At 45.2% G+C, this 27,295-nt stretch overlaps 1 protein-coding gene across 3 annotated transcripts in view; it reads right to left on the bottom strand.

Moving 5' to 3' along the window:
• Nucleotides 1-27,295, bottom strand: part of THBS2 (thrombospondin 2) — an 800,800-nt gene that overhangs the window by 307,342 nt on the left and 466,163 nt on the right. For all 3 annotated transcript variants that reach the window (XM_069769330.1, XM_069769328.1, XM_069769329.1), the window contains exon 15: nucleotides 16,156-16,315. In XM_069769330.1, coding sequence (XP_069625431.1) covers nucleotides 16,156-16,315 — 160 coding nt within the window. The remainder of the gene's footprint in view (nucleotides 1-16,155; nucleotides 16,316-27,295) is intronic.

Genomic DNA, 27,295 nt, shown 5'->3' with positions numbered 1-27,295 from the left:
AAGTAGTGACGTTTTGAAATGCAGACTTTGATGGAATGCTCTGCGGGCGTCACGTTGCTTTTGCAGAGCCCCTGATGTGGCTAAACAGTAGAAACCCCCACAAGTGACCCCATTTTGGAAACTAGACCCCGAAAGGAACTTATCTAGATGTGTGGTGAGCACTTTGAACCCCCAAGTGCTTCATAGAAGTTTATAATGCAGAGCCGTGAAAATAATAAATACGTTTTCTTTCCTCAAAAATAATTATTTAGCCCAGAATTTTTTATTTTCCCAAGGGTTACAGGAGAAATTGGACCCCAAAAGTTGTTGTCCAGTTTCTCCTGAGTACGCTGATACCCCATGTGTGGAGGTAAACCACTGTTTGGGCACACGTCGGGGCTCAGAAGGGAAGTAGTGACGTTTTGAAATGCAGACTTTGATGGAATGGTCTGCGGGCGTCACGTTGAGTTTGCAGAGCCCCTGGTGTGCCTAAACAGTAGAAACCCCCCACAAGTGACCCCATTTTAGAAACTAGACCCCCCAAGGAACTTATCTAGATATGTGGTGAGCACTTTGAACCCCCAAGTGCTTCACAGACGTTTACAACGCAGAGCCGTGAAAATAAAAAATCATTTTTCTTTCCTCAAAAATGATGTTTTAGCAAGCATTTTTTTATTTTCACAAGGGTAATAGGAGAAATTGGACCCCAGTAATTGTTGTGCAGTTTATCCTGAGTATGCTGGTACCCCATATGTGGGGGTAAACCACTGTTTGGGCACACGTCGGAGCTCGGAATTGAGGGAGCGCCATTTGACTTTTTGAATACGAGATTGGCTGGAATCAATGGTGGCGCCATGTTGCGTTTGGAGACCCCTGATGTGCCTAAACAGTGGTAACCCCTCAATTCTACCTCCAACACTAACCCCAACACACCCCTAACTTTAATCCCAACTGTAGCCATAACCCTAATCACACCCCTAACCACAACCCTAATTCCAACCCTAACCCTAAGGCTATGTGCCCACGTTGCGGATTCGTGTGAGATTTTTCAGCATCATTTTTGAAAAATCCGCGGGTAAAAGGCACTGCGTTTTACCTGCGGATTTTCCGCGGATTTCCAGTGTTTTTTGTGCGGATTTGACCTGCGGATTCCTATTGAGGAACAGGTGTAAAACACTGCGGAATCCGCACAAAGAATTGACATGCTGCGGAAAATACAACGCAGCGTTTCCGCGCGGTATTTTCCGCACCATGGGCACAGCGGATTTGGTTTTCCATAGGTCCAATCCGCTGCGGATCCGCAGCCAAATCCGCACCGTGTGCACATAGCCTAATTCTAAAGGTATGTGCACACGCTGCGGAAAATGCTGCGTATCCGCAGCAGTTTCCCATGAGTTTACAGTTCAATGTAAACCTATGGGAAACAAAAATCGCTGTACACAAGCATGTCACTTCTTTGTGCGGATTCCGCAGCGGTTTTACAACTGCTCCAATAGTAAACCGCAGTTGTAAAACCGCAGTGAAATGCGCAGAAAAACGCGGTAAATCCGCCATAAATCCGCAGCGGTTTAGCACTGCGGATTTATCAAATCCGCAGCGGAAAAATCCGCAGAGGAACAGAATACGTGTGCACATACCGAAACCCTAACCCTAGCCCTAACCCTACCCCTAGCCCTAACCCTACCCCTAACCCTAGCCCTAACCCTAACCCTACCCCTAACCCTAGCGCTAACCCTAGCCCTAACCCTAACCCTAGCCCTAACCCTAGCCCTAACCCTAACCCTAGCCCTAACCCTAGCCCTAACCCTACCCCTAACCCTACCCCTAACCCTAACCCTAGCCCTAACCCTATTCTAACATTAGTGGAAAAAAAAAAATCTTTTTTTTTATTGTCCCTACCTATGGGGGTGACAAAGGGGGGGGGTCATTTATTATTTTTTTTATTTTGATCACTGAGATATAATCTATCTCAGTGATCAAAATGCACTTTGGAACGAATCTGCCGGCCGGCAGATTCGGCGGGCGCACTGCGCATGCGCCCGCCATTTTGGAAGATGGCGGCGCCCAGGGAGAAGACGGACGGACCCCGGCAGGATTGGTAAGTATGATGGGGTGGAGGGGAGCACGGGGGGGGATCGGAGCATGGGGGGTGGATCGGAGCGCGGGAGGGGTGGAACGGGGCACGGGGGTGGAACGGAGCACGGGGGAGGTGGAACGGAGCACGGGGGGGTGGGACGGGGCACGGGGGGGGTGGATCGGAGTGAAGGGGGGGTGATTGGAGCACGGGGAGGGTGATTGGAGCACGGGGGAGCGGACACGAGCACGGGGGGAGCGGAGCACAGGACGGAGGGGAGCCGGAGCAGTGTACCGGACAGATCGGAGGGCTGGGGGGGCGATCGGTGGGGTGGGGTGGGGGCACATTAGTGTTTCCAGCCATGGCCGATGATATTGCAGCATCGGCCATGGCTGGATTGTAATATTTCACCAGTTATAATAGGTGAACTATTACAAATCGCTCTGATTGGCAGTTTCACTTTCAACAGCCAATCAGAGCGATCGTAGCCACGGGGGGGCTAAACTACCACTCCCCCTGTCCCTGCAGATCGGGTGAAATGGGAGTTAACCCTTTCACCCGATCTGCAGGGACGCGATCTTTCCATGACGCCACATAGGCGTCATGGGTCGGATTGGCACGACTTTCATGACGCCTACGTGGCATCATGGGTCGGGAAGGGGTTAAAAGATGAATATTGGCAGCATCAACGTGCTCCTTAGAATTTATCCAAATATTGGTTGACAACAATAACACTTCTCTACAGGGGATTGATAAAAATTTGGAGGATTTACAGAAATCCCTACAAAAGGGGATGCAGAGGGAGCAATTTGAAAAATGGTGTGTCTAAGTAATGCCTCTACAAGCGAAAGTGAGGGTCCACGCAATTTCTATCTGCGCAGTGGTAATCCGAAAAAAAGATTTCCGGAAATTTTTAACAAAGCACAGAGGGGGAGAAGAAATATGGACAAGTATCAGGTGGTTAATTTATCAGAACACACATTATCACAAACACAGTTGAATGTGCTTGAACGTGGTTTAACCTTTTCTCCCTCTCGTAACCTAGATGCATTTACGTCCATAAAGGATACTCACCTCTTCGCAAGAAAATTAATCCTCAAAAAACTCCATGCAAAAAAAATCAGATGATAGACCAACTTCCCACCAAAGAGGAACAAGAAGCCTTGAAAATTTTGACATCATTGGAAGAAGAGAATACGATATTAGAGGTAAGTGCTATACCACCCAACCTGTTTTCCAAATCCTCAAAGTTCCCCTCATTGGGATTATGTCCAGCTATTGACATATTTGACATATTTACTAAAGTGGTCACTGAGGATATTGAAATCTTGGCCCAATCTCAGAGGGGGGTTTTCCAATCTCACTCCATTGGAAAAGATTGGCAGTGGATGAAATGAAATCATGGGAAGATATTATTTACAAACCAGCAGATAAGGGTGGCAATTTAGTCATCTGGCCCATTGAACTCTACGAGAAACAGGCCAACAAATTGCTAGAAGATACGGAATGCTATCGCAAATTATCTTATAACTATATCTCTTCGTTTCAGGCTCAACTAATTGAGATTTTGGAAAGAGCCTATGATCAAAATATTATATCTAAGAAACTTTTGGACAGGATCAAGGATTTTAAACCAAGACTCCCCACTTTTTACTTGATACCAAAACTCCACAAAAACCCCGTGGATCCACCCGGACGTCCCATTCTTGCAGGTAATGGGGTTCTTTTTGAAATTATTTCTGATGTTGTGGACCATTTTTTGAGGCCGCTGGTCACCACACTTCATTTGTATATTAGGGACACCATGACGGCACTACAGCGCCTTGACCAGTTGTCTCTAGAAGATAATATGGTGATGGTTACTGCCGAAGTGGAGTCATTAAATACATTTATCAGACATATTGATGGATTAAAGGCAGTTAGACAGTTTCTCGATTCAAGCAATTTGAACGGCCCCCTTGACGAACTGATTTTGGTTCTGTTGGAGTTTTTATTACATCATAATGTTTTTATTTTTAATTCCCAAGTGTATCTTCAGTTACGGGGTACGGCAATGGGGCCTCCTGTGCCCCGGCTTATGCCAATTTATTTCTCGGGGCATGGGAGAGAGACATTTTTCAAGATGGCCTCATCCAGGAAATGAACAATGTTCATAACTGGATGAGGTACATCGATGATATACTGTTTTTCTGGGAGGGAGACCTCAAAGGGCTTGATAGTTTGATGTGTAAACTGAACAACAACAACAACCAGAATATTAAGCTGACCTTCACTTGGAACTAGAAAAAAAAAATCTATAAATCTTCAGCATAGCGAGTGTGAGCGAGCTGAGTGTGAGCTGAGCGCAAGTGTGAATGGCGATAAGTGTGACTTGTAATTCAGTGACTTTGGAGTCAGGGAGTTTCCAAGGGAGGAATTGCTGTCTGTTTTTTATTAATACTTTGTATTTATTTTTTATTTTTTTTTATTATTTAACTTTTCTGTCTGGTGCAATCCCCATTAGGAAATGTGCTCCACTATTGTTAATGTCATCTAGTGCACATCTTGCCACATGTATGCATTCCTTGAGCAGCCGATCGAGGTTGCATACTGCTGTGCGAGATGTGCATTTGGAAACCCATATTCTGAATCTAAATGTGCAGCTGGCAACACTGAGATCCATAGACAATATGGAGAGGAGTCTTCTGCTCACTGAGCAGACGCTCAATGGGATAGATGAGGGGGGGATGGTAGGATGGAGCTGCAGGATGATGAAGTAGCAAGCTGGGTGACAGTTAGAAAGCAGGGTAGAGGGAAGAGTGCAAGGGAGGCTAGTCCTGATCTGGAACACCCCAATAAATTTGCTAAGTTGGCAGATGAGGAGGGTGCCAGTACAGGGGTAGCACTGCTGCAGCCAGGCATGTCCTCTGAAAGCCGGAAGAGTGACTGCTCCAGTAAGGAGGGAAATAGGAGAGCAGGGCAGGCCAGACAGGTGCTGGTAGTGGGGGACTCAATTATTAGGGGAACAGATAGGGCAATCTGTCACAAAGACAGGGATCGTCGAACGGTGTGCTGCCTACCTGGCGCTCGAGTCCGACACATCGCTGATCGGGTGGACAGATTACTGGGAGGTGCTGGTGAGGACCCAGCGGTCATGGTGCACATTGGCACAAATGACAAAGTTAGAGGTAGGTGGAAGGTTCTTAAAGATGATTTCAGGGAATTAGGCTGTAAGCTGAAAGCAAGGACCTCCAAGGTGGTATTTTCCGAAATACTGCTTGTACCACGTGCCACGCCAGAGAGGCAACGGGAGATTAGGGAGGTTAATAAGTGGCTCAAGAATTGGTGTAGGAAGGAGGGGTTTGGGTTCCTGTAGAACTGGGCCGACTTCTCAGTTGGCTACAGGCTCTACGCTAGGGACGGGCTGCACCTCTATGGGGAAGGTGCAGCTGTGCTGGGGGAGAAAATGGCTAGAAGGTTGGAGGAGTGTTTAAATTAGGGATTGGGGGGTATTCAATTTATAGGAGGGGAAGATAGTGCAGACAGAGACCTGGGCACAAATAAGGAAGTTGGGGGTGGCGGTGGCATGGGGGGTGGGGTTAGAACAGTTAATAATTTAAGAAATAGAGGTACAGAGAGGAACATCAAGTGCATGTATACTAATGCCAGAAGCCTCACCAACAAAATGGACAAATTAGAACTAATGTTGTTGGAGCATAATTATGACATGGTGGGGATATCTGAAACATGGCTGGATGAGAGCCATGACTTGCAGGGCTATAGCCTGTTCAGAAATGACCGTACAGATAAGCGAGGGGGTGGGGTGTGTCTATATGTAAAATCGTCCTTAAAACCCATCCTGCGTGATAATATAGGTGAATTTAATGAAAATGTAGAATCCCTGTGGGTGGAGATAAGGGGAGGGGGAAAAAATAATAAATTACTGATAGGGGTTTGTTATAAATCTCCAAAAATAATGGAAGCAATGGAGAATATCCTCGTAAAGCAAATAGATGAAGCTGCGACTCAAGGAGAAGTCATTATTATGGGGGACTTCAACTACCCAGAAATAGATTGGGGAACAGAAACCTGCAGTTCCAGCAAAGGTAATCGGTTTTTGACAACTATGAGAGACAATTACCTTTCACAACTGGTTCAGGACCCAACAAGAAGGGGGGCACTGCAAGACCTAATATTAACCAACAGGCCTGACCGCATATCAAATATCAGGGTTGGGGGTCACATGGGAAATAGCAATCACAAAATAATAAGTTTTCATGTATCCTTCAAAAAGATGTGTAATAGAGGGGTTACATGGACACTAAACTTCAGGAGGGCAAATTTCCAACGGATGAGAGAGGATCTTGGTGCAATTAACTGGGACGATATCCTGAGACACAAAAATACACAAAGAAAATGGGAGATGTTTATTAGCATCCTGGATAGGACCTGTGCACAGTATATACCGTATGGGACTAAACATATCAGAAATAGGAGGAGACCAATATGGCTAAATAGAGCTGTAAGTGGCGCAATAAGTGACAAAAGCATTTAGAGAATTAAAGGAAGTAGGTAGTGAGGAGGCATTAAATAAATACAAAAAAATAAATAAATTCTGTAAAAAGCAAATCAAGGCAGCAAAGATTGAGACAGAGAGAATCATTGCCAGAGAGAGTAAAAATAATCCCAAAATATTCTTTAACTACATAAATAGCAAGAAACTAAAAAATGATAGCGTTGGCCCCCTTAAAAATAGTCTCGGTGAAAAGGTGGATGAGGATGAGGAAAAAGCCAATATGCTAAATGACTTTTTTTCCATCAGTATTTACAAAAGAAAATCGCATGGCAGACAAAATGACTAGTGATAAATATTTCCAATTAAATGTCACCTGCCTAACCCAGAAGGAAGTGCGGCGGCGTCTAAAAATGAATAAAATTGACAAATCTCTGGGGCCGGATGTGATACACCCTCAAGTACTGCAGGAATTAAGTACAGTCATTGATAGACCATTATTTTTAATCTTTAAAGACTCCATAATAACAGGGTCTATACCGCAGGACTGGCGCATAGCAAATTTGGTGCCAATATTCAAAAAGGGGACAAAAACTGAACTCGGAAATTATATGCCAGTAAGCTTAACCTCTACTGTGGGTAAAATCCTGGAGGGCATTCTAAGGGATGCTATACTGGAGTATCTGAAGAGGAATAACCTCATGACCCAGTATCAGCACGGGTTTACAAGGGACCGTTCATGTCAGACTAATTTGATCAGTTTCTATGAAGAGGTAAGTTCCGGATTGGACCAAGGGAACCCAGTGGATGTAGTGTATATGGACTTTTCAAAAGATTTTGATACTGTGCCACACAAAAGGTTGATACATAAAATGAGAATAATGGGGATAGGGGAAAAGATGTGTAAGTTGGTTGAGAGCTGGCTCAGGGATAGAAAACAAAGTGTGGATATTAATGGAGCACACTCGGACTGGGTCGCGGTTAGCAGTGGGGTACCACAGGGGTCAGTATTGGGCCCTCTTCTTTTTAACATATTTATTAATGACTTTGTAGGGGGCATTCAGAGTAGAATTACAATATTTGCAGATGACACTAAACTCTGCAGGGTAATCAATACAGAGGAGGACAATTTTATATTACAGGATGATTTATGTAAACTAGAAGCTTGGGCTGATAAATGGCAAATGAGCTTTAATGGGGATAAATGTAAGGTCATGCACTTGGGTAGACGTAACAAGATGTATAATTATGTGCTTAATTCTAAAACTCTGGGCAAAACCGTCAATGAAAAAGACCTGGGTGTATGGGTGGATGACAAACTCATATTCAGTGGCCAGTGTCAGGCAGCTGCTACAAATGCAAATAAAATAATGGGATGCATTGAAAGAGGCATAGATGCTCATAAGGAGAACATAATTTTACTTCTATACAAGTCACTAGTTCGACCACACTTCGAATACTGTGCACAGTTCTAGTCTCCGGTGTATAAGAAAGACATAGCTGAACTTGCGCGGGTGAAGAGAAGAGCGACCAAGGTTATTAGAGGACTGGGGGGTCTGCAATACCAAGATAGGTTATTACACTTGGGGCTATTTAGTTTGGAAAAACGAAGACTAAGGGGTGATCTTATTTTAATGTATAAATATGAGGGGACACTACAAAGACCTTTCTGATGATCTTTTTAATCATAGACCTGAAACAGGGACAAGGGGGCATCCTCTACGTTTGGAGGAAAAAAGGTTTAAGCATAATAACAGACGCGGGTTCTTTACTGTAAGAGCAGTGAGACTATGGAACTCTCTGCCGTATGATGTTGTAATGAGTGATTCATTACTTAAATTTAAGAGGGGACTGGATACATTTCTGGAAAAGTATTATGTCACAGGGTCGGGAAGGAATTTTTTTCCCCAAGGTGAAGCTTACTCTTTGCCACATGGTTTTTTCTTTGCCTTCCTCTGGATCAACATGTTAGGGCATGTTAGGTTAGGCTATGGGTTGAACTAGATGGACTTATAGTCTTCCTTCAACCTTAAAGGGACACTGTCACCTGAATTTGGAGGGAACAATCTTCAGCCATGGAGGCGGGGTTTTGGGGTTTTTGATTCACCCTTTCCTTACCCGCTGGCTGCATGCTGGCTGCAATATTGGATTGAAGTTCATTATCTGTCCTCCGTAGTACATGCCTGCACAAGACAATCTTGCCTTGCCCAGGCGTGTACTATGAAGGACAGAGAATGAACTTCAATCCAATATTGCAGCCAGCATGCAGCCAGCGGGTAAGGAAAGGGTGAATCAAAAACCCCAAAACCCCGCCTCCATGGCTGAAGATTGTTCCCTCCAAATTCAGGTGACAGTGTCCCTTTAATAACTATGTAACTATGTAACTATGTAACTTCCGGCAGGATTATTTAATTTTTGGATATCAAAATCATGACTGACCTGGAGGGACGAATCCAAACGGTCATGTACAGAAAACCAACAGTTACCAACTCCCTGCTTAGGGCCGATTCATCCCACCCCGATTTAGCTATACGTGGCGTCCCAATTGGTCAGTTTTTACAGGCCAAGAGGATTTGCTCCAATGATTTAAACTTTGAGAAGCAATCAGAAGATTTGACCGCAAGATTTATATCGAGAGGCTATAGTAAAAGAGCAATCAAGAGGATGTTTGAGAGCGGTAAAAACTCCACATGATCAATTATTATATGGCCCACCAACAGCCTTGAATCATCAAAAGGATAGAGAACAGGTACGATTTGTATCTATGTTTAGTAACAAATGGCAAGAGTTAACTACAATTGTTTGGAAACATTGGGATGTCCTTATGGTTGATCCAGTTCTCAAAAATGTTTTACCTGCACAGCCCTCCTTTGTGGCTAAAAGAGCAGCCAATTTAAAGGATATCTTAGTTCATAGTCATTATGAACCAACAAGAGGGAGCAATAAGAAAAGTTCGATTAAAGGGGATCGTCTTGGCTTTTTTCATTGTGGCTTGTGTAAGGGCTGTTTAAATCATGTGAAGGCCACTACATTTACCAATCATGATGGTACTCGCAGATATGAAATTCGAAAGAATTTAAACTGTGGGTCAAAAGGAATTATATCTCAAGCCCAATGTACCTGTGGTAAGATATATGTTGGTCTCACGATTAGAGAGCTAAGAATTAGAACTCGTGAGCATATAAGAGACATTGAAAAGGCCAAGACAATTGAGGATGTTAATACATTGAAATCCCTACCAAGGCATTTTAAAAAATATCATGGGTGCCTATGTAGAGATCTAACTGTGAAAGGTATAGACCAGGTGAGAATGGGGACAAGGGGTCCCAACCACCAAATCGGCCCCAAGCGGCCCCAACCACCAAATCGGCCCCCGAGCGGCCCCGACCACCAAATCGGCCCCCGAGCGGCCCCGACCACCAAATCAGCCCCCGAGCGGCCCCGACCACCAAATCGGCCCCCGAGCGGCCCCGACCACCAAATCGCCCCCCGAGCGGCCCCGACCACCAAACCAGCACCTGAGGGGCACCCAAGTGTGAAAGTCTTGCAGGGGCAGCCCGGGCACCATTCCAAAGCACTATCTGTAGTTCCTTCAGGAAATACCCATCTAGTTTGGTTATTATTATTATTCTTTCACCATTAATATATATTAGGGTGATTTTTAAGGGTCACTGTGTACTTGTAATGTTCCCTTAATGGGTTACAACCTTATTAATTAGTGGCACTGTAAAATATGTCATCTAGTTCATATTTTAATATGAAATATACTTAGAGTGATTTCACATTCACTCGGGTGTTATAATGGGTTAATTATGTTTATTTTCACTTAGCACTTCTATTTATCGGCGTTTCTTTTTCACTACGGTATGTCCCCTGGGCAGTGCGCATGCGCTATGTGCCTCAGCTCCGTGCATTTCCGGGAGCACTCTTACCTGGATAAGCTTGCGTCTCAGCATGCGTTCCAGTGAGCGCTGACCTGGAAATGCTGTTTACCACCGGAGCGTGACATAAGCCGCATGCGCCGTTTAGCAAGGTGGACATTAATATATCTGCTCGTTTACACCCCCTCATTATTTGTTTAAACGTCTATTGGCCGCTTGTTAGATTTAATGACCGCTGGGTCCTCACGCTAACCACGCCCCCGGAAGAAGCTCTGGGCAAATCGCGCGTCAAAGGGGCGCACGAGAGAGAAGGGACCTACCATATTACGGTACTATCCTATTGTGTATGTATTTATAGCTTAAAGTTGCACACTGCATGAGCTAGAAGGAGGATTAGAGCCTCATGTAGGTGTTTAATGGTCTAGTATATGGACGGGGATATAATGTATATATTAAGAATTATTACCATCTACCCATGTATTTCTATATGGTGGGTCTTATTATTATCATCTGTATGCACTTAAGTTTATTTTATTAGGTTTTTTCACAGAAACAGATATAGACATATTACCACTGCTGGCTTATATAGCCGTTTATGATATAGGATAGTGTGTAGTATTTTTTTCTCTCTCTGGACACTGTTACATTATATCGTCGGGTCTTGTTGTTTTTAATGTTTATTATTGAATTAAGATATTTTTCTTTTACTATATGGTTCTCTTCGTGCGGTTAATGGGATCTACAGTGGGGCAAAAAAGTATTTAGTCAGTCAGCAATAGTGCAAGTTCCACCACTTAAAAAGATGAGAGGCGTCTGTAATTTACATCATAGGTAGACCTCAACTATGGGAGACAAACTGAGAAAAAAAAATCCAGAAAATCATTGTCTGTTTTTTTAACATTTTATTTGCATATTATGGTGGAAAATAAGTATTTGGTCAGAAACAAAATTTCATCTCAATACTTTGTAATACAGTTAGGTCCATATATATTTGGACAGAGACAACATTTTTCTAATTTTGGTTATAGACATTACCACAATGAATTTTAAACAAAACAATTCAGATGCAGTTGAAGTTCAGACTTTTAGCTTTCATTTGAGGGTATCCACATTAAAATTGGTTGAAGGGTTTAGGAGTTTCAGCTCCTTAACATGTGCCACCCTGTTTTTAAAGGGACCAAAAGTAATTGGACAATTGATTCCAAGGCTATTTCATGGACAGGTGTGGGCAATCCCTTCGTTATGTCATTCTCAATTAAGCAGATAAAAGGCCTGGAGTTGATTTGAGGTGTGGTGCTTGCATTTGGAAGGTTTTGCTGTGAAGTAAACATGTGGTCAAAGGAGCTCTCCATGCAGGTGAAACAAGCCATCCTTAAGCTGCGAAAGCAGAAAAAAAACATCCGAGAAATTGCTACAATATTAGGAGTGGCAAAATCTACAGTTTGGTACATCCTGAGAAAGAAAGAAAGCACTGGTGAACTCATCAATGCAAAAAGACCTGGGCGCTCACGGAAGACAACAGTGGTGGATGATAGCAGAATAATCTCCAGGGTGAAGAGAAACCCCTTCACAACAGCCAACCAAGTGAACAACACTCTCCAGGAGGTCGGTGTATCAATATCCAAATCTACCATAAAGAGAAGACTGCATGAAAGTAAATACAGAGGGTTCACTGCATGGTGCAAGCCACTCATAAGCATCAAGAATAAAAAGGTTAGACTGGACTTTGCTAAAAAACATCTAAAAAAGCCAGCACAGTTCTGGAAGAACATTCTTTGGACAGATGAAACCAAGCTCAACCTCTACCTGAATGATGGAAAGAGAAAAGTATGGTGAAGGCGTGGTACAGCTCATGATCCAAAGCATACCACATTATCTGTAAAACACGGCGGAGGCAGTGTGATGGCTTGGACATACATGGCTGCCAGGGGCACTGGGTCACTAGTGTTTATTAATGATGTGACACAGAACAGAAGCAGCCGAATGAATTCTGAGGTATTCAGAGACATACTGTGCGCTCAGATCCAGCCAAATGCAGCCAAACTGATTGGTCGTCATTTCATACTACAGCTGAACAATGACCCAAAACATAAAGCCAAAGCAACACAGGAGTTTATTAAAGCAAAGAAGTGGAATATTCTTGAATCGCCAAGTCAGTCACCTGATCTCAACCCAATTGAGCATGCATTTCACTTGTTAAAGACTAAACTTCAGACAGAAAGGCCCACAAACAAGCAGCAACTAAAAACCACTGCAGTGAAGGCCTGGCAGAGCATCAAAATGGAGGAAACACAGCGTCTGGTGATGTCCATGAGTTCAAGACTTCAGGCAGTCATTGCCAACAAAGGGTTTTCAACCAAGTACTAAAACTGAACATTTTATTTACAATTATTGAATCTGTCCAAATACTTTTGGTCCCTTTAAAAACAGGGTGGCATATGTTAAGGAGCTGAAACTCCTAAACCCTTCATCCAATTTTAATGTGGATACCCTCAAATGAAAGCTAAATGTCTGAACTTCAACTGCATCTGAATTGTTTTATTTAAAATTCATTGTGGTAATGTCTATAACCAAAATGAGAAAAATGTTGTCTCTGTCCAAATATATATGGACCTAACTGTATATCCTTTGTTGGCAATGACAGAGGTCAAACGTTTTCTGTAAGTCTTCACAAGGTTGCCACACACTGTTGTTGGTATGTTGGCCCATTCCTCCATGCAGATCTCCTCTAGAGCAGTGATGTTTTTGGCTTTTCGCTTGGCAACACGGACTTTCAACTCCCTCCAAAGGTTTTCTATAGGGTTGAGATCTGGAGACTGGCTAGGTCACTCCAGGACCTTGAAAAGCTTCTTACGAAGCCACTACTTCGTTGCCCTGGCGGTGTGCTTTGGATCATTGTCATGTTGAAAGACCCAGCCACGTTTCGTCTTCAATGCCCTTGCTGATGGAAGGAGGTTTCACTCAAAATCTCACGATACATGGCCCCATTCATTCTTTCATGTACCCGGATCAGTCGTCCTGGCCCCTTTGCAGAGAAACAGCCCCAAAGCATGATGTTTCCACCACCATGCTTTACAGTAGGTATGGTGTTTGATGGATGCAACTCAGTATTCTTTTTCCTCCAAACACGACAAGTTGTGTTTCTACCAAACAGTTCCAGTTTGGTTTCATCAGACCATAGGACATTCTCCCAAAACTCCTCTGGATCATCCAAATGCTCTCTAGCAAACTTCAGACGGGCCCGGACATGTACTGGCTTAAGCAGTGGGACACGTCTGGCACTGCAGGATCTGAGTCCATGGTGGCATAGTGTGTTACTTATGGTAGGCCTTGTTACATTGCTCCCAGCTCTCTGCAGTTCATTCACTAGGTCCCCCCACGTGGTTCTGGGATTTTTGCTCACTGTTCTTGTGATCATTCTGACCCCACGGGGTGGGATTTTGCGTGGAGCCCCAGATCGAGGGAGATTATCAGTGGTCTTGTATGTCTTCCATTTTCTAATTATTGCTCCCACTGTTTATTTCTTCACTCCAAGCTGGTTGGCTATTGCAGATTCAGTCTTCCCAGCCTGGTGCAGGGCTACAATTTTGTTTCTGGTGTCCTTTGACAGCTCTTTGGTCTTCACCATAGTGGAGTTTGGAGTCAGACTGTTTGAGGGTGTGCACAGGTGTCTTTTTATACTGATAACAAGTTTAAACAGGTGCCATTACTACAGGTAATGAGTGGAGGAAAGAGGAGAATCTTAAAGAAGAAGTTACAGGTCTGTGAGAGCCAGAAATCTTGATTGTTTGTTTCTGACCAAATACTTATTTTCCACCATAATATGCAAATAAAATGTTAAAAAAACAGACAATGTGATTTTATGGATTTTTTTTTCTCAGTTTGTCTTCCATAGTTGAGGTCTACCTATGATGTAAATTACAGACGCCTCTCATCTTTTTAAGTGGTGGAACTTGCACTATTGCTGACTGACTAAATACTTTTTTGCCCCACTGTAAATCCGCTTTTGGTTGATATAGTATTTTGAAGTGCCATGAATAGGTTGAGACATTTCGTGTAGAGTTAAATAATGACATGACAGATATTTTATATATAGTAAGTATATGCATTATTGTTATAGAGTAAAGGTACCGTTACACTAAACGACTTACCAATGATCACGACCAGCGATACGACCTGGCCGTGATCGTTGGTAAGTCGTTGTGTGGTCGCTGGGGAGCTGTCACACAGACAGCTCTCTCCAGCGACCAATGATCAGGGGAACGACTTCGGCATCGTTGAAACTGTCTTCAACGATGCCGAAGTCCCCCTGCAGCACCCAGGTAACCAGGGTAAACATCGGGTTACTAAGTGCAGGGCCGCGCTTAGTAACCCGATATTTATCCTGGTTACCATTGTAAAAGTAAAAAAAAAAAAAAAAACACTACATACTCACATTCTGATGTCTGTCACGTCCCCCGCCGTCAGCTTCCCGCACTGACTGTGTCAGCGCCGACCGTAAAGCAGAGCACAGCGGTGACGTCACCGCTGTGCTCTGCTTTACGGCCGGCGCTGACAGTCAGTGCAGGGAAGTTCTTGGCCGGAGCGCGTGCATTAGCAGCGCTCTTGCCGAAAGCAGTTTTAACCCTGTGGACGCCGGGGGACGTGACAGACATCAGAATGTGAGTATGTACTGTTTTTTTTTAACTTTTACAATGGTAACCAGGGTAAATATCGGGTTACTAAGCGCGGCCCTGCGCTTAGTAACCCGATATTTACCCTGGTTACAAGTGAACACATCGCTGGATCGGCGTCACACACGCCGATCCAGCGATGATAGCGGGTGATCAGCGACCAAAAAAAGGTCCTGATCATTCCCCAACGACCAATGATCTCCCAGCAGGGGCCTGATCGTTGGTCGCTGTCACACATAACGAGATCATTAGCGGGATCGTTGCTACGTCACAAAAAGCGTGATGTTGCAACGATATCGTTAACAAAATTGTTATTTGTGAAGGTACCTTAAGTTTGTTGTTTGCAAACTCTTCACAATGGTACATGAAGTTTGCATAAGAGGCCATACAAGTGGTGTCATTGTACCTTACAGGAAAAAATAACTGAACCATATGAGCCATACAATCTTGAAAATATCTTATTGAAACAAAATACATGCTATTCTTAAGTATCCATGTTTAGTACGCTATATATTTTAAATGATTTCAACACTCCAATTAATTAATACGAATTACAGAGCTATTGATATGGTTTCAATCAGATATATTTAATTCCCCCACATGTGTTCAGAGGCCTATCCCACAATTGCTGAATTTCTGTCATGTGTCCTACATGAAGACCCTCCTCCAGTTGCAAAAAGCTGGTAAATCAGGTTTCATTGGGGATTGAGGGGATGTACCTTTGCCAGTGGACAAGAGACTGGTGACATCATGTGGGGGCTGGACACACCTCTGGTAGCTGGAGAGATATAACTGAGCACATGTGCATGGGCCCCCTGTCTTGCTTCCTGGACTATCAGTGATGAACTCCTACCATGCTAATGTAATGTATGACTTATGAATTTATTGATTATGTGCTATTTTTAGTGATTGTTTATATTTACTATCTTTTATTAAGTAAATTCATTTTAGTTAATTCAATTTTCGTGTGAGCATTTATTTATTCATCACAATTCTTTGAACTGTAACAAAACATCCAACATGTCAAAATTTAAAGTTAAAATAAGAGGGACATACCATCTCCATCAATGTCTATAGCACAAGCATCTCCCTCCCCATTATTATCAGTATCTATCTGGGCAGGGTTGTGCACAAAAGGGCAGTTATCACATCGATCTCCTACTTCATCCTTGTCATAGTCAAACTGACGAGGGTTAAAAAGAAGAGGGCAATTATCCTGCAAAATAAAAAAAAAGTCACTGATATTAATACACATAATACCTGTCTTTGTAATATCACACCATCATCACTGGCATACACTTTCAATACACACTTACACACTTTATTTATTTAAAAATTGGTATTAAAGGGAATGTCAGCAAGAAGAAAAATATTTTCTTGCAGATGTAGTGGTAATCTACAGGTAAATACCGTTTTAAAACTGTCTGTATTCTAAATGCAAGTGCTGCTGCAGACCAACAAAATTAGGCTGTCATTGACTGATAGCCTGCTTTAACAAATGCTGCAGAGCAAGTTGACCATCAAGGTGCAAGGCGCATGATTACCGCTCACTATTTACTGAACCCTGACTATGTACAGTCTCAGTGCAGCCTGATGACTGGAAGCAAGAAACTGCAGGGAGAAAATAACGTTATTCTCCCTGCTGCCACATCTTCCAATTAGACTGTTTTACATGTTTAAACAATATTTACTTACAGATTACCACAATGACTGCAGGAAAAAAACATTTTAGTTTCTGACAAACTCACTTTAAGTTTCTAGTTAGAAATAACAGCAGGAAAAATAATTGAGTCATTAACCCCTTCATGACCCAGCCTATTTTGACCTTAAAGACCTAGCCGCTTTTTGCAATTCGGACCAGTGTCTCTTTATGAGGTAATAACTCAGGAACACTTCAACGAATCCTAGCGGTTCTGAGATTGTTTTTTCGTGACATATTGGGCTTCATGTGAGTGGTAAATTTAGGTCAAATACTGAAACTTAGAAAAAAAGCAGAGCTGCACAGCCGTACATACCATGCCGGCCATGATCACTGTGTGGTGTGGTGGGAGAGCCCGGCTTCAGAGCAGAGGTGCTCGCATGAATGCAGAAGGAAACTTCATGAAAATCAATAGAAAATGTGTCAGCACTCACCGATCTATGTGCGGTCCAAGTCCTTTATTGAACGAAGTAAAGCATAAACATTTTCACGGCTCGGGGGAGTGGAGACAAAGAGGAGGTGAGCAGGGAAGGACGACAGCCGTTTCGCGCCTACAACAGCGCTTCCACGGGTCTAAGGTGCTGGGAAGTGACGCTGGTAGAAATAGGTGAGTGAACACTAACCACTCCCACCCCACGCCCCTCACTCATACACCTTAGTAACAAGTACAACATACGTATAACAACAATCTGTACAAAAATAATAAAACCAACAAGATCGGCTAACAAGCCAAAAAAATTACTAAACTAATTTTCTTAGCTCAAGAATCATTATCTTACGATGAATCCACGAAAGGCTGGAAGAAGAAAAATATAACAATGCATATCAACAACAGCATATGAACAACAGTATATAAATAATATATATGTATACTCGCTTCAGGAAACAGGAAGATACACACTGAAGCAGAGGGAAAATAGAGGAAAAATGGAACGTTAGCATAAAAAAATAATAATAATAAAACCGCATGAGGGGATCATAAGAAAACGGACATGTCGATCCTGTCATTTAATCCGGCAGGACCTGTGGCCTGGGTGCATATAATCCACCTGGTTTCCTGCCTTAATAACAACCTGTGTAGATCACCCCCACGTGCTGGTAAAGCGACCCTCTCTATCCCTGCAAACGTCAAAACTTGCGGATTTCCCTCATGCGCGTCTCTAATATGATTAATCAGTCTAGGTACCCCTTTACCTGTCCGAATGGACCTAACATGTTCCCTAAAGCGTACATATAATTGACGTATGGTTTTCCCCACATAAAATCTTTTGCAAGGGCAGAAAATCACATAGACCACATAATCAGATTTACAAGAAATGAATTGTTGGATCGTATGCTTTACAGGACCCACATCAATGACCCATCCTGTAGCATGATAAGTACAAAAGTGGCAATGTCCACAGCGAAAATTACCCTTAGGAAACGATCGCTCCAACCATCTTACCTGTGGACCCGGGGTACGGTTACGGAGCAAAAGATCTTTAATGTGTGTACTCCGTCTGTTGGAGATCAATGGCCCTTCGGCCACTCTACCTGAAAGATCCTTGTCCCTCTCTAGGACATGCCAATGTCTCCTAATGGATGCTCTGATCTCTTGATCCATAGGACCATAGCGGAAACAAAATGTGAAACGCTGTCCTTTTGGAACACCTGTATTGCTATGACATTCTCTAGAATAGCCACTGACCCGATCCATTGCCGACTGCAACAAAGCATTAGGATAACCTCTATCATGAAGTCTCTGACACAGCTCACCAGATTGGTCCTCAAAACGTCTTTGTGTACTATTAACCCTACGTGTCCATAGGAGCTGGCTATATGGAAGAGACCGCTTGACATGTGCCGGATGATAACTGTCAAAATGTAAAATTGAGTTTGTGGCCGTAGGTTTGCAATGAATGGTAGTGCAAATATCACCCTCCTGAATTGTAACTAAGACATCCAGAAACTCAAAACCTGAACCCCCAAACACAGACATCCCCATATTGTTGGAAGAATTTAAATAGTCCACAAAACGCTCAAACTCCTCCTCCGTTCCATCCCACACCAGGAACACTGTTATGACCTGGTGGTTAGGAGCACCCGGAATGACCTGATAGTTAAACCTCATACAGGACGAGCTCTGGGATGTGGGAGCTCTGCTGACCGCAAGCCCTAATCCTATCACACACACTAAAAATAGCCGTGGAGCGCTCCTGACGCTCCCTAGGCGCCTCGTCACAGCCTAAGATCTAGCTAGCCCTAGAGATAGAAAATAAAGCCTACCTTGCCTCAGAGAAATTCCCCAAAGGTAAAGGAAGCCCCCCACATATATTGACTGTGAGTAAAGATGGAAGTCACAAACGCAGAGATGAAACAGGTTTCAGGAAAGGGAGGCCAGACTTACTAAATAGACAGAGGATAGGAAAGGTAACTTTGCGATCAGCACAAAAACCTACAAAAGACCACGCAGAGTGTGCAAAAACACCTCCGCACCGACTCACGGTGCGGAGGGGCCACTCTGCATCCCACAGCTTCCAGCTAGCAAGGCAAAATCATGACAACCAGCTGGACAAGAAAACAATGAACAAATAATGACTATCAGGAACTTAGCTTCTGCAGGAGAAGGCAGGTCACCAGAGAGATCCAGGAGCGAACTGAACCAATGCAAAAACATTGGTAGCTGGCATGGAGTAACGATCTGAGAGGAGTTAAATAGAGCAGCCAACCAAAGGATAACCCACGTCACCTGTGTAAGGAACCTCAGAAGCAGCAGCTTCACTCATAGCCACCAGAGGGAGCCCATAGACAGAACTTGCCGAAGTACCATTCACGACCACAGGAGGGAGTTTGACAACAGAATTCACAACAAAACACGTCATCCACATATCTGAGAAAAAGTTTAATATGTGGTAAAAAAATATTTTTTTCGGAATAAATGAAATCCTCCTCAAAGACTGCCAAGTAAAGATTAGCAAAAGTGCATGCAACCGGGGTCCCCAAGGCAGTCCCAGTGGTCTGAACGTACCAGGTATCAAAAAAGTGAAGGCGTTATGGGTAAGTATAAAACTAAGCCCATCGCATACAAAATCTATGAAAGTTTGACCCTTCTCAGTGACGTCTAAGACGCGTCTGATGGTGTCAACTCCCATTTGTTGAGGAATCCTGGTATAGAGGTTCACCACATCGATGGACGCCAGGGAGAACCCCGACTGCCAAGCAAAATCACAGATGTGACCCAAAAAAGAATTTGTGTCCCTGGTGTAAGACGGAACGGACCGGAGCAAGGGGCACAACAACCATTCCAAATACCGAGAGAGAGGCTCAGTCAAAGATCCCACCCCGGACATGATGGGTCTACCCGGGGGTTGAGTGACAGACTTGTGCACCTTAGGGAGGTAATACCAATATGGTTTCGTGGGAAACTCAGGAAGGAGCTTCTCAGCCCCTCTCTGAGTTATAATCCGACGTTCCACTGATATCCTCAGAAAGGAATGCAACTCTGCCTTGAATTTGTTAGTGGGATCCTTAGGTAATTGCCGATATGTGATTGTGTCCGTTAATTGACGCGCAGCCTCCCGTAAATATGCCTCCTTGGGTAGAAGCACCGTCTTGCCCCCCTTGTCTGCCAGACGTATGATCACATCAGTCCAGCTAGCTATATCTCTCAAGGCTACCCTCTCTGAGTCCCTAAGATTGTGGGATGCCTCCTTATAAATCAGGGCCTCCATGTCCCTTAGGACGAGGGTCTCAAAAAGATCTACCATGTTCCCAGGAGAGGTTAATGGCATGTACGTAGAGGGGACACCACCAGAGAAGGGGGCTGGATTGATGGGCATAATATCATTAGTGACATCAATAGGATCCCACAAATTAACTAACAGAGCATCATCATCTCGTATATCTGCCAAAGCTTCTCCAGTCGACCCTGCTAGAAAACCCAGGGGTCCTATGTTGCAAGGTCGCTCCCCCTCCAAGACAGTAGTACCAGAAGAGTTAGAAAAAAAGGCCTTGTGAAGGTGAATCTTCCTCACGGCCTTAAACAAGTCAATACGAAACTAAGTGAAATCAACTCTATCAGGTATACAGTAGTTAAGACCCTTAGCTAACAAAGTCAGTTGTGCTGGTTCCAATACGCGGTTCGTAAAATTAATAACACAGTCCTCGGGTGATAGTCGCGTTATCGCCCCTGCCTCCAGGAGACGTTCTTCCTCTTGTGCCTCCAATCGGGAACGTAGCTTCCGCTTTCCCCTTCGAGTGCGTCTCCTAAAGAGGGTCCGGTGACTGCCTGCATCTCAGTTGCTGAGCCTTCAGTTAAATCCATGCTTGCAGCCAGACCTTCACTTAAAATGGAATCCGACTCAGTGGTTAGATAGTCTTTACGGCGAGACTGATTCCGTTTCTTAAATTTCTATTTTTTGTTTCCTGATCCACCCATTCGGGGGTATGGCAGATGATCATCCTTCTGGGACTTATGCCAAGAAAAAATATGTCCAGAGTCATAATCATTTTTGTCCCGAATAAACTTATCCCTTTTTCTTTGTTTTATTTCAGCCTGAATAGGGATTAGTTTACTATCCAATAATTTATTAAAAGTAATCCATTGACTCTCCGTGAGCCTGCTCTTCAATCCAGACTGAGTCTTAAGGATTTCTCCATTCAAAGTTTCATAGTTTTGTATGTTGGATTTTAACACCAATAAAAGTAAATCTTGGGAACTTTTAAGCATAATCTTTTCCCATTCTGCCTTGAATGACACGTCACTGCTGAAATGGGATATCTCCTTCCAAACTCTGAGTCCTCTCGGGACACGTCCATTGTCTATGTAAGACTGGAGAGAGTTGTTAGTCCAAAAAAGTCTGATTTCTCTCTCAGACAAATTTGTGAGCTTGTACTCCAATGATTTAGTACTCAGCATGTGTACCTGATCAACCTGTTCACACTCCTTAAAGTAATTAGCTGCATCCTCCTGGCCGGCTTGTAGACTCACACGTACCGAAGAAACATCGGGATCCATATTGCAGTGCTAAGCATCAATATGTTAGAATGCAGGAAACACAAACCACACCAACAAAGGCTCTGGTCATCGGCGTGCTAGCTCAAAATTGTGAATTAAGTAAAATACTGAAACTTAGAAAAAAAGCAGAGCTGCACAGCCGTACATACCATGCCGGCCACGATCAGTGTGTGGTGTGGTGTGGTGGGAGAGCCCGGCTTCAGAGCGGAGGTGCTCGCATGAATGCAGAAGGAAACTTCATGAAAATCAATAGAAAATGCAGCAGCACTCACCGATCTATGTGCGGTCCAAGTCCTTTATTGAACGAAGTAAAGCATAAACATTTTCACGGCTCGGGGGAGTGGAGACAAAGAGAAGGTGAGCAGGGAAGGATGACGGCCGTTTCGCGCCTACAACAGCGCTTCCACGGGTCTAAAGTGCTGGGAAGTGACGCTGGCAGAAATAGGTGAGTGAACACTAACCACTCCCACCCCACGCCCCTCACTCATACACCTTAGTAACAAGTACAACATACGTATAACAACAATCTATACAAAAATAATAAAACCAACAAGATCGGCTAACAAGCCAAAAAAATTGCTAAACAAATTTAGGTCGATAATTTTTGCGTTTATTTGTGAAAAAATTGGAAATTTGGCTAAAATTTTGAAAATTTCGCAATTTTCAAATTTTGAATGTTTATTCTGTTAAACGAGAGAGTTATGTGACAAAAAATAGTTAACAAATAACATTACCCACATGTGTTAGGTCCCGAGTTCCCGCTTCTGCACAGGGGGAATCTCGAGCCATCTCCGCTGCGGTCTCCCATTCTTATCCAGCCGCAGTGGAGTCTGCTCAGCAGGGACATTGGTCCCAGCGTCTTGCTCAGTCTCACTCTGTACAGAGAGTTACTGCTGCTTCTTCAGCTTCTGCCATTAAAGCCAGTGCTGGTCAGCAGCGAGCGGACTTCTCTGGGACTAAGTCCTTGTCTGCACACACTGAGCATGCCCAGGGCAAGATCTCCCGTTGGAAATCGAGGGTCATGTGCTCAGGCTCTGCAGCACATTCCATTGGTCCTCTTGGCAGGTCTTGGAAGGGCAAAGTTTCTGTGGCCACTTCCTGTGCTGCAGCTATATAAACTACGCATGACCGCACGGCCATGCGCTAGTGTACAATTGTTAATGTGTGTATGTTGTGAGTGCAAGTCGTCCTTGGATACCCCTACCCTATTGAATGTCTGTTCGCGGAAGGTGTATGGTTGCTATCTAGCGCCCGACTTATCCTACAGCACGAATCACACATTACAGCGTCCAGTTGCTGTGACCGCCAGTACGGCGCCGTGCAATTCCTCTGTGCTTTCGTTACCCAAGCCTGGGTGGTTAGTGGCGTTCGTCAGTGCGGCACCGCATGCACTCTTGTGCCTTAATATCGTTATTTAGTTTCCTTACACACCCAGTTGTGGTGTTGTGCCAACAAGGGTCTAATCGGACTTCAATCCTAGTTGGGGTTGAGTTCGCTGACTACTTGCTCGCGCTCTATGTGCGGTACCGCGGTCCTGTGACGCAACAGGATCGCTTCCTTCACGCTGGGTGAAGTTTAACCCACGTGTGTATACTTATGAGTACCGCCATATAGTCCGTCATTATTTGGCAGCAGGTTCCATCTCTGCACGGTGGACCCCGGGCTGCGAACGCACCATACTCTATCTGTCTTATTATTTGGTGCGTTCCGCTAGCCCTAACATTACACTAGCGCCAGGGTCTGGCTAGTAATGACGGACAAACAGCAATCCTTGCGGTATATCCAGCAGCTGGAGGGTAGGTTGGCGGCTCTTGAGAGCGCAACCTCAGCTGTGGATGTTACCGCAGTTGCTGTACAGGCTGCTAGCGTGGCTGCAGCAACCCTGTCCATTGCCACCCCTGCTCCGACATTTTCTCGCCTCCCGCTGCCAGAAAAATTTTCTGGTGATAGCAAATTTTGTAGGGGATTTGTGAGTCAGTGCTCTATTCACCTCGAGCTCTTGGCTGCACGTTTTCCCACAGAGCGGGCTAAGGTCGTACAGGGCGTTGGAATGGGCTACGCCGCTGTGGGAGCGTGGCGATCATGTGGTGCAGAGTGCTCCGCTGTTTCTGAGCACTCTGAAACAGGTCTTTTTAGGACCTCAAGTCACCCATGATACTGCGCTCCAACTGCTGGCATTAACTCAGGGTGAGTACTTGGTCAGTCATTTTGCCGTCCAATTCCGCACTTTAGCTTTTGAGCTGGATTGGTCGGATAAAGCTCTTATCCCCATATTTTGGAGGGGCCTGGCTGACCACGTTAAGGACGCTCTGGCCACTAGGGAGGTTCCTGCCACACTGGAGGAGTTAATAACTGTCTCCACTCGAATTGACCTCCGTTTTAACGAGCGGAGGTTAGAGCGAGCCCAGTGTAGGCAGAGGTTTCGGCTGGCTCCTACCTTCGCCAAACCTCTGGAATCTCCGGTCCTGGTTCCTGAGTCACATGAGGCCAGGGAAGTGTCACCAGCGGGATCTAAATCCCGGACCGCTTGTGCACTCAAGGTCTGTCATGTTTGCCAGCAGTCAGGACATCTAGCCACCAGATGTTCTCAGCGGTCGAGGAAATGTCAGCGTCTAGTGGTAGTAGGTGGAGGTACACTAGACACGGCGACGTTTGCCTCTAAATTGTCCTTTAAGGGGACAATTACTATAGGCTCATTCTCCCACTCGGTAGAGTTCTGCGTGGATTCTGGGGCGGAGGGCAATTTTATGTCTTCTGCCTTCGCCCAACGTCACGCAATACCCCTGGTTATGCTAGCTCAACCAGTAACGGTACGAGTGGTGAATGGGTCGACACTGCCCTCACAGATAACACACCAGACCATCCCTTTTACTCTGTCCATGTCGCCATCTCATCAGGAGATTATATCTCTGCTCGTCATTCCTGAGGGAATTGATGAGGTCCTGTTGGGAATACCTTGGCTACGGTACCACTCTCCTCATATCGAGTGGTCCTCTGGCAGAATCCTGGGATGGGGCGAATCTTGTGGGGGTAGGTGTCAGAGGGAGTGCGTTCAGGTTGCTACTACAGAGGTACCCGCAGATCTTTCCTCTCTCCCCAAGCAGTATTGGTCTTATGCAGACGTGTTCTCCAAAAAGGCGGCGGAGATCCTTCCGCCCCATCGCCCCTATGACTGTCCTATTGATCTCTTGCCTGGTGCTGAGCCTCCCCGGGGTCGAGTCTATCCGCTATCTCTCCCGGAGACGGAGGCAATGTCACAGTACATCCAGGAAAATCTGGCAAGAGGATTCATTAGGAAGTCAGGGTCACCTGCTGGGGCAGGGTTCTTCTTCGTGCAGAAGAAGAATGGGGAATTGCGTCCATGCATAGACTACAGGGGTCTTAATGCCATCACCGTTAAAAATAAGTATCCTTTGCCCTTGATATCTGAGCTCTTCGATAGGCTTCGGGGAGCAAGGATATTTACTAAACTAGATCTGCGGGGTGCTTACAACCTGATTCGCATCCGTGAGGGGGACGAATGGAAGACGGCTTTTAACACCAGGGATGGGCACTATGAATATCTGGTGATGCCCTTCGGGCTCTGTAATGCCCCAGCCGTTTTCCAAGACTTTGTGAATGATATCTTCCGGGATATGCTTTCCACCTCGGTCGTAGTCTATCTGGATGATATTCTCATCTACTCTCCATATATTGACTCCCACCGGAGAGATGTTTGCAAAGTCTTCGACCTCCTACGGGCAAACTCCCTCTATGCCAAGTTGGAGAAGTGTATGTTTGAGCAGGAGTCCTTACCTTTCCTGGGCTACATCATCTCTGCCCAGGGATTGGCTATGGATCCTGCCAAACTACAGGCTGTGATAGACTGGCAGGAACCCCATTCTCTTAAAGCGGTGCGCTTTATGGGGTTCATTAATTATTATCGCCAGTTCATTCCGCACTTCTCAACTTTGGTAGCTCCCTTGGTTGCCCTCACCAAGAAGGGGGCGAATCCCAAATTGTGGTCTGAGGAGGTCTCCAAGGCCTTTAACTCTATAAAGTCACACTTCGCTAGCGCTCCCATCCTACATCGCCCCCGATGTTGATAAGCCATTTATCATGGAGGTGGATGCCTCTTCTGTTGGTGCTGGAGCAATCCTCTTCCAAAAGGATGCTCAAGGTCGGAAGCATCCTTGCTTCTTTTTCTCTAAGACCTTCTCACCAGCAGAGAGGAATTATTCCATTGGGGACAGGGAGTTGCTAGCCATGAAGTTGGCTTTCTCGGAGTGGAGACATCTCTTGGAGGGAGCACGTTTTCCATTCCAAGTCTTCACAGACCATAAAAATTTGGTGTACCTGCAGACAGCCCAGCGGTTGAATTCTCGCCAGGCCAGATGGTCCTTATTGTTCTCCCGGTTTCATTTCACCCTCCATTTTCCTTCTGGGGAGAAGAACATTCGGGCCAACGCTCTCTCTCGCTCCGTTGTGTCATCTGCGGAGAAGGAGGAGGAGCCTCGGCTTATTGTCCCTACCGAGAGCTTGAGAACTGTGGCCCCGGATTCGCTAGAGTCTGTGCCCCCGGGCAAGACTTTTGTTTCATCCAGTTTGCGACCGGAGGTTCTCTCTTGGGCACACTCGTCCAGGGTGGGTGGACATTTTGGTACCAAAAGGACATCTGAGTTACTGGCGAGGACATACTGGTGGCCGCATATGGTTCGCGATGTCGCAAAGTATGTTCGGGCGTGTGTCTCTTGCGCCAAGAACAAGACTCATCGGCAACGGCCAGCTGGTTTGCTTTATCCTCTGCCGGTGGCGGACAGGCCCTGGGAGATGGTCGGGATGGACTTTGTGGTGGGCTTACCCAAGTCTCGTAACTGCACCATTATCTGGGTGATCACCGACCATTTTTCCAAAATGGTGCACTTGGTGCCTCTTCCACGGCTACCTTCTGCACGGGTGTTGGCTGTCTTGTTCGTCAAGCATATCTTTCGCCTACACGGTATGCCAGACAAAATTGTTAGTGACCGGGGTCCCCAGTTTGCGTCTCGATTCTGGAGAGAGCTTTGTCGTCTACTCAGTATTGAGTTGAATCTCTCTTCGGCATATCATCCCGAGACGAATGGGTTGGTAGAGAGGGCCAACCAGACCTTGGTCACATATTTACGACATTTTGTTTCTGCCAGGCAGGATGACTGGGCATCCTTGCTACCGTGGGCAGAGTTTGCACTTAACAATGCCGTAGCCGACTCCACTGGTCAGACTCCATTCCTCCTAAATTACGGCCAGCATCCGCGTGTTCCTGTGCCCATGCCTGTGTCTTCTGCTGACTCCAGGGTGGCAGACTGGGCTGTGGAGGCACGGGACATTTGGGACCGCACGCAGGATGCCATTCGGGCCTCCAAGGAGAGAATGAGGTCCTCGTTCATCGGCGCCCCGCTCCGACCTTTGCTCCTGGCGACTTGGTGTGGCTCTCCGCCCGTAACATCAGGCTGCGAGTTGAGTCCACTAAGTTTGCTCCTCGC

This window comes from Ranitomeya imitator, chromosome 5 (genome assembly GCF_032444005.1).
Source record: "Ranitomeya imitator isolate aRanImi1 chromosome 5, aRanImi1.pri, whole genome shotgun sequence".
In the NCBI taxonomy this organism is placed as follows: Eukaryota; Metazoa; Chordata; class Amphibia; order Anura; family Dendrobatidae; genus Ranitomeya; species Ranitomeya imitator.
Note: the sequence above shows the minus strand (reverse complement) of the source record. Positions and strands in the feature narration are given on the sequence as shown.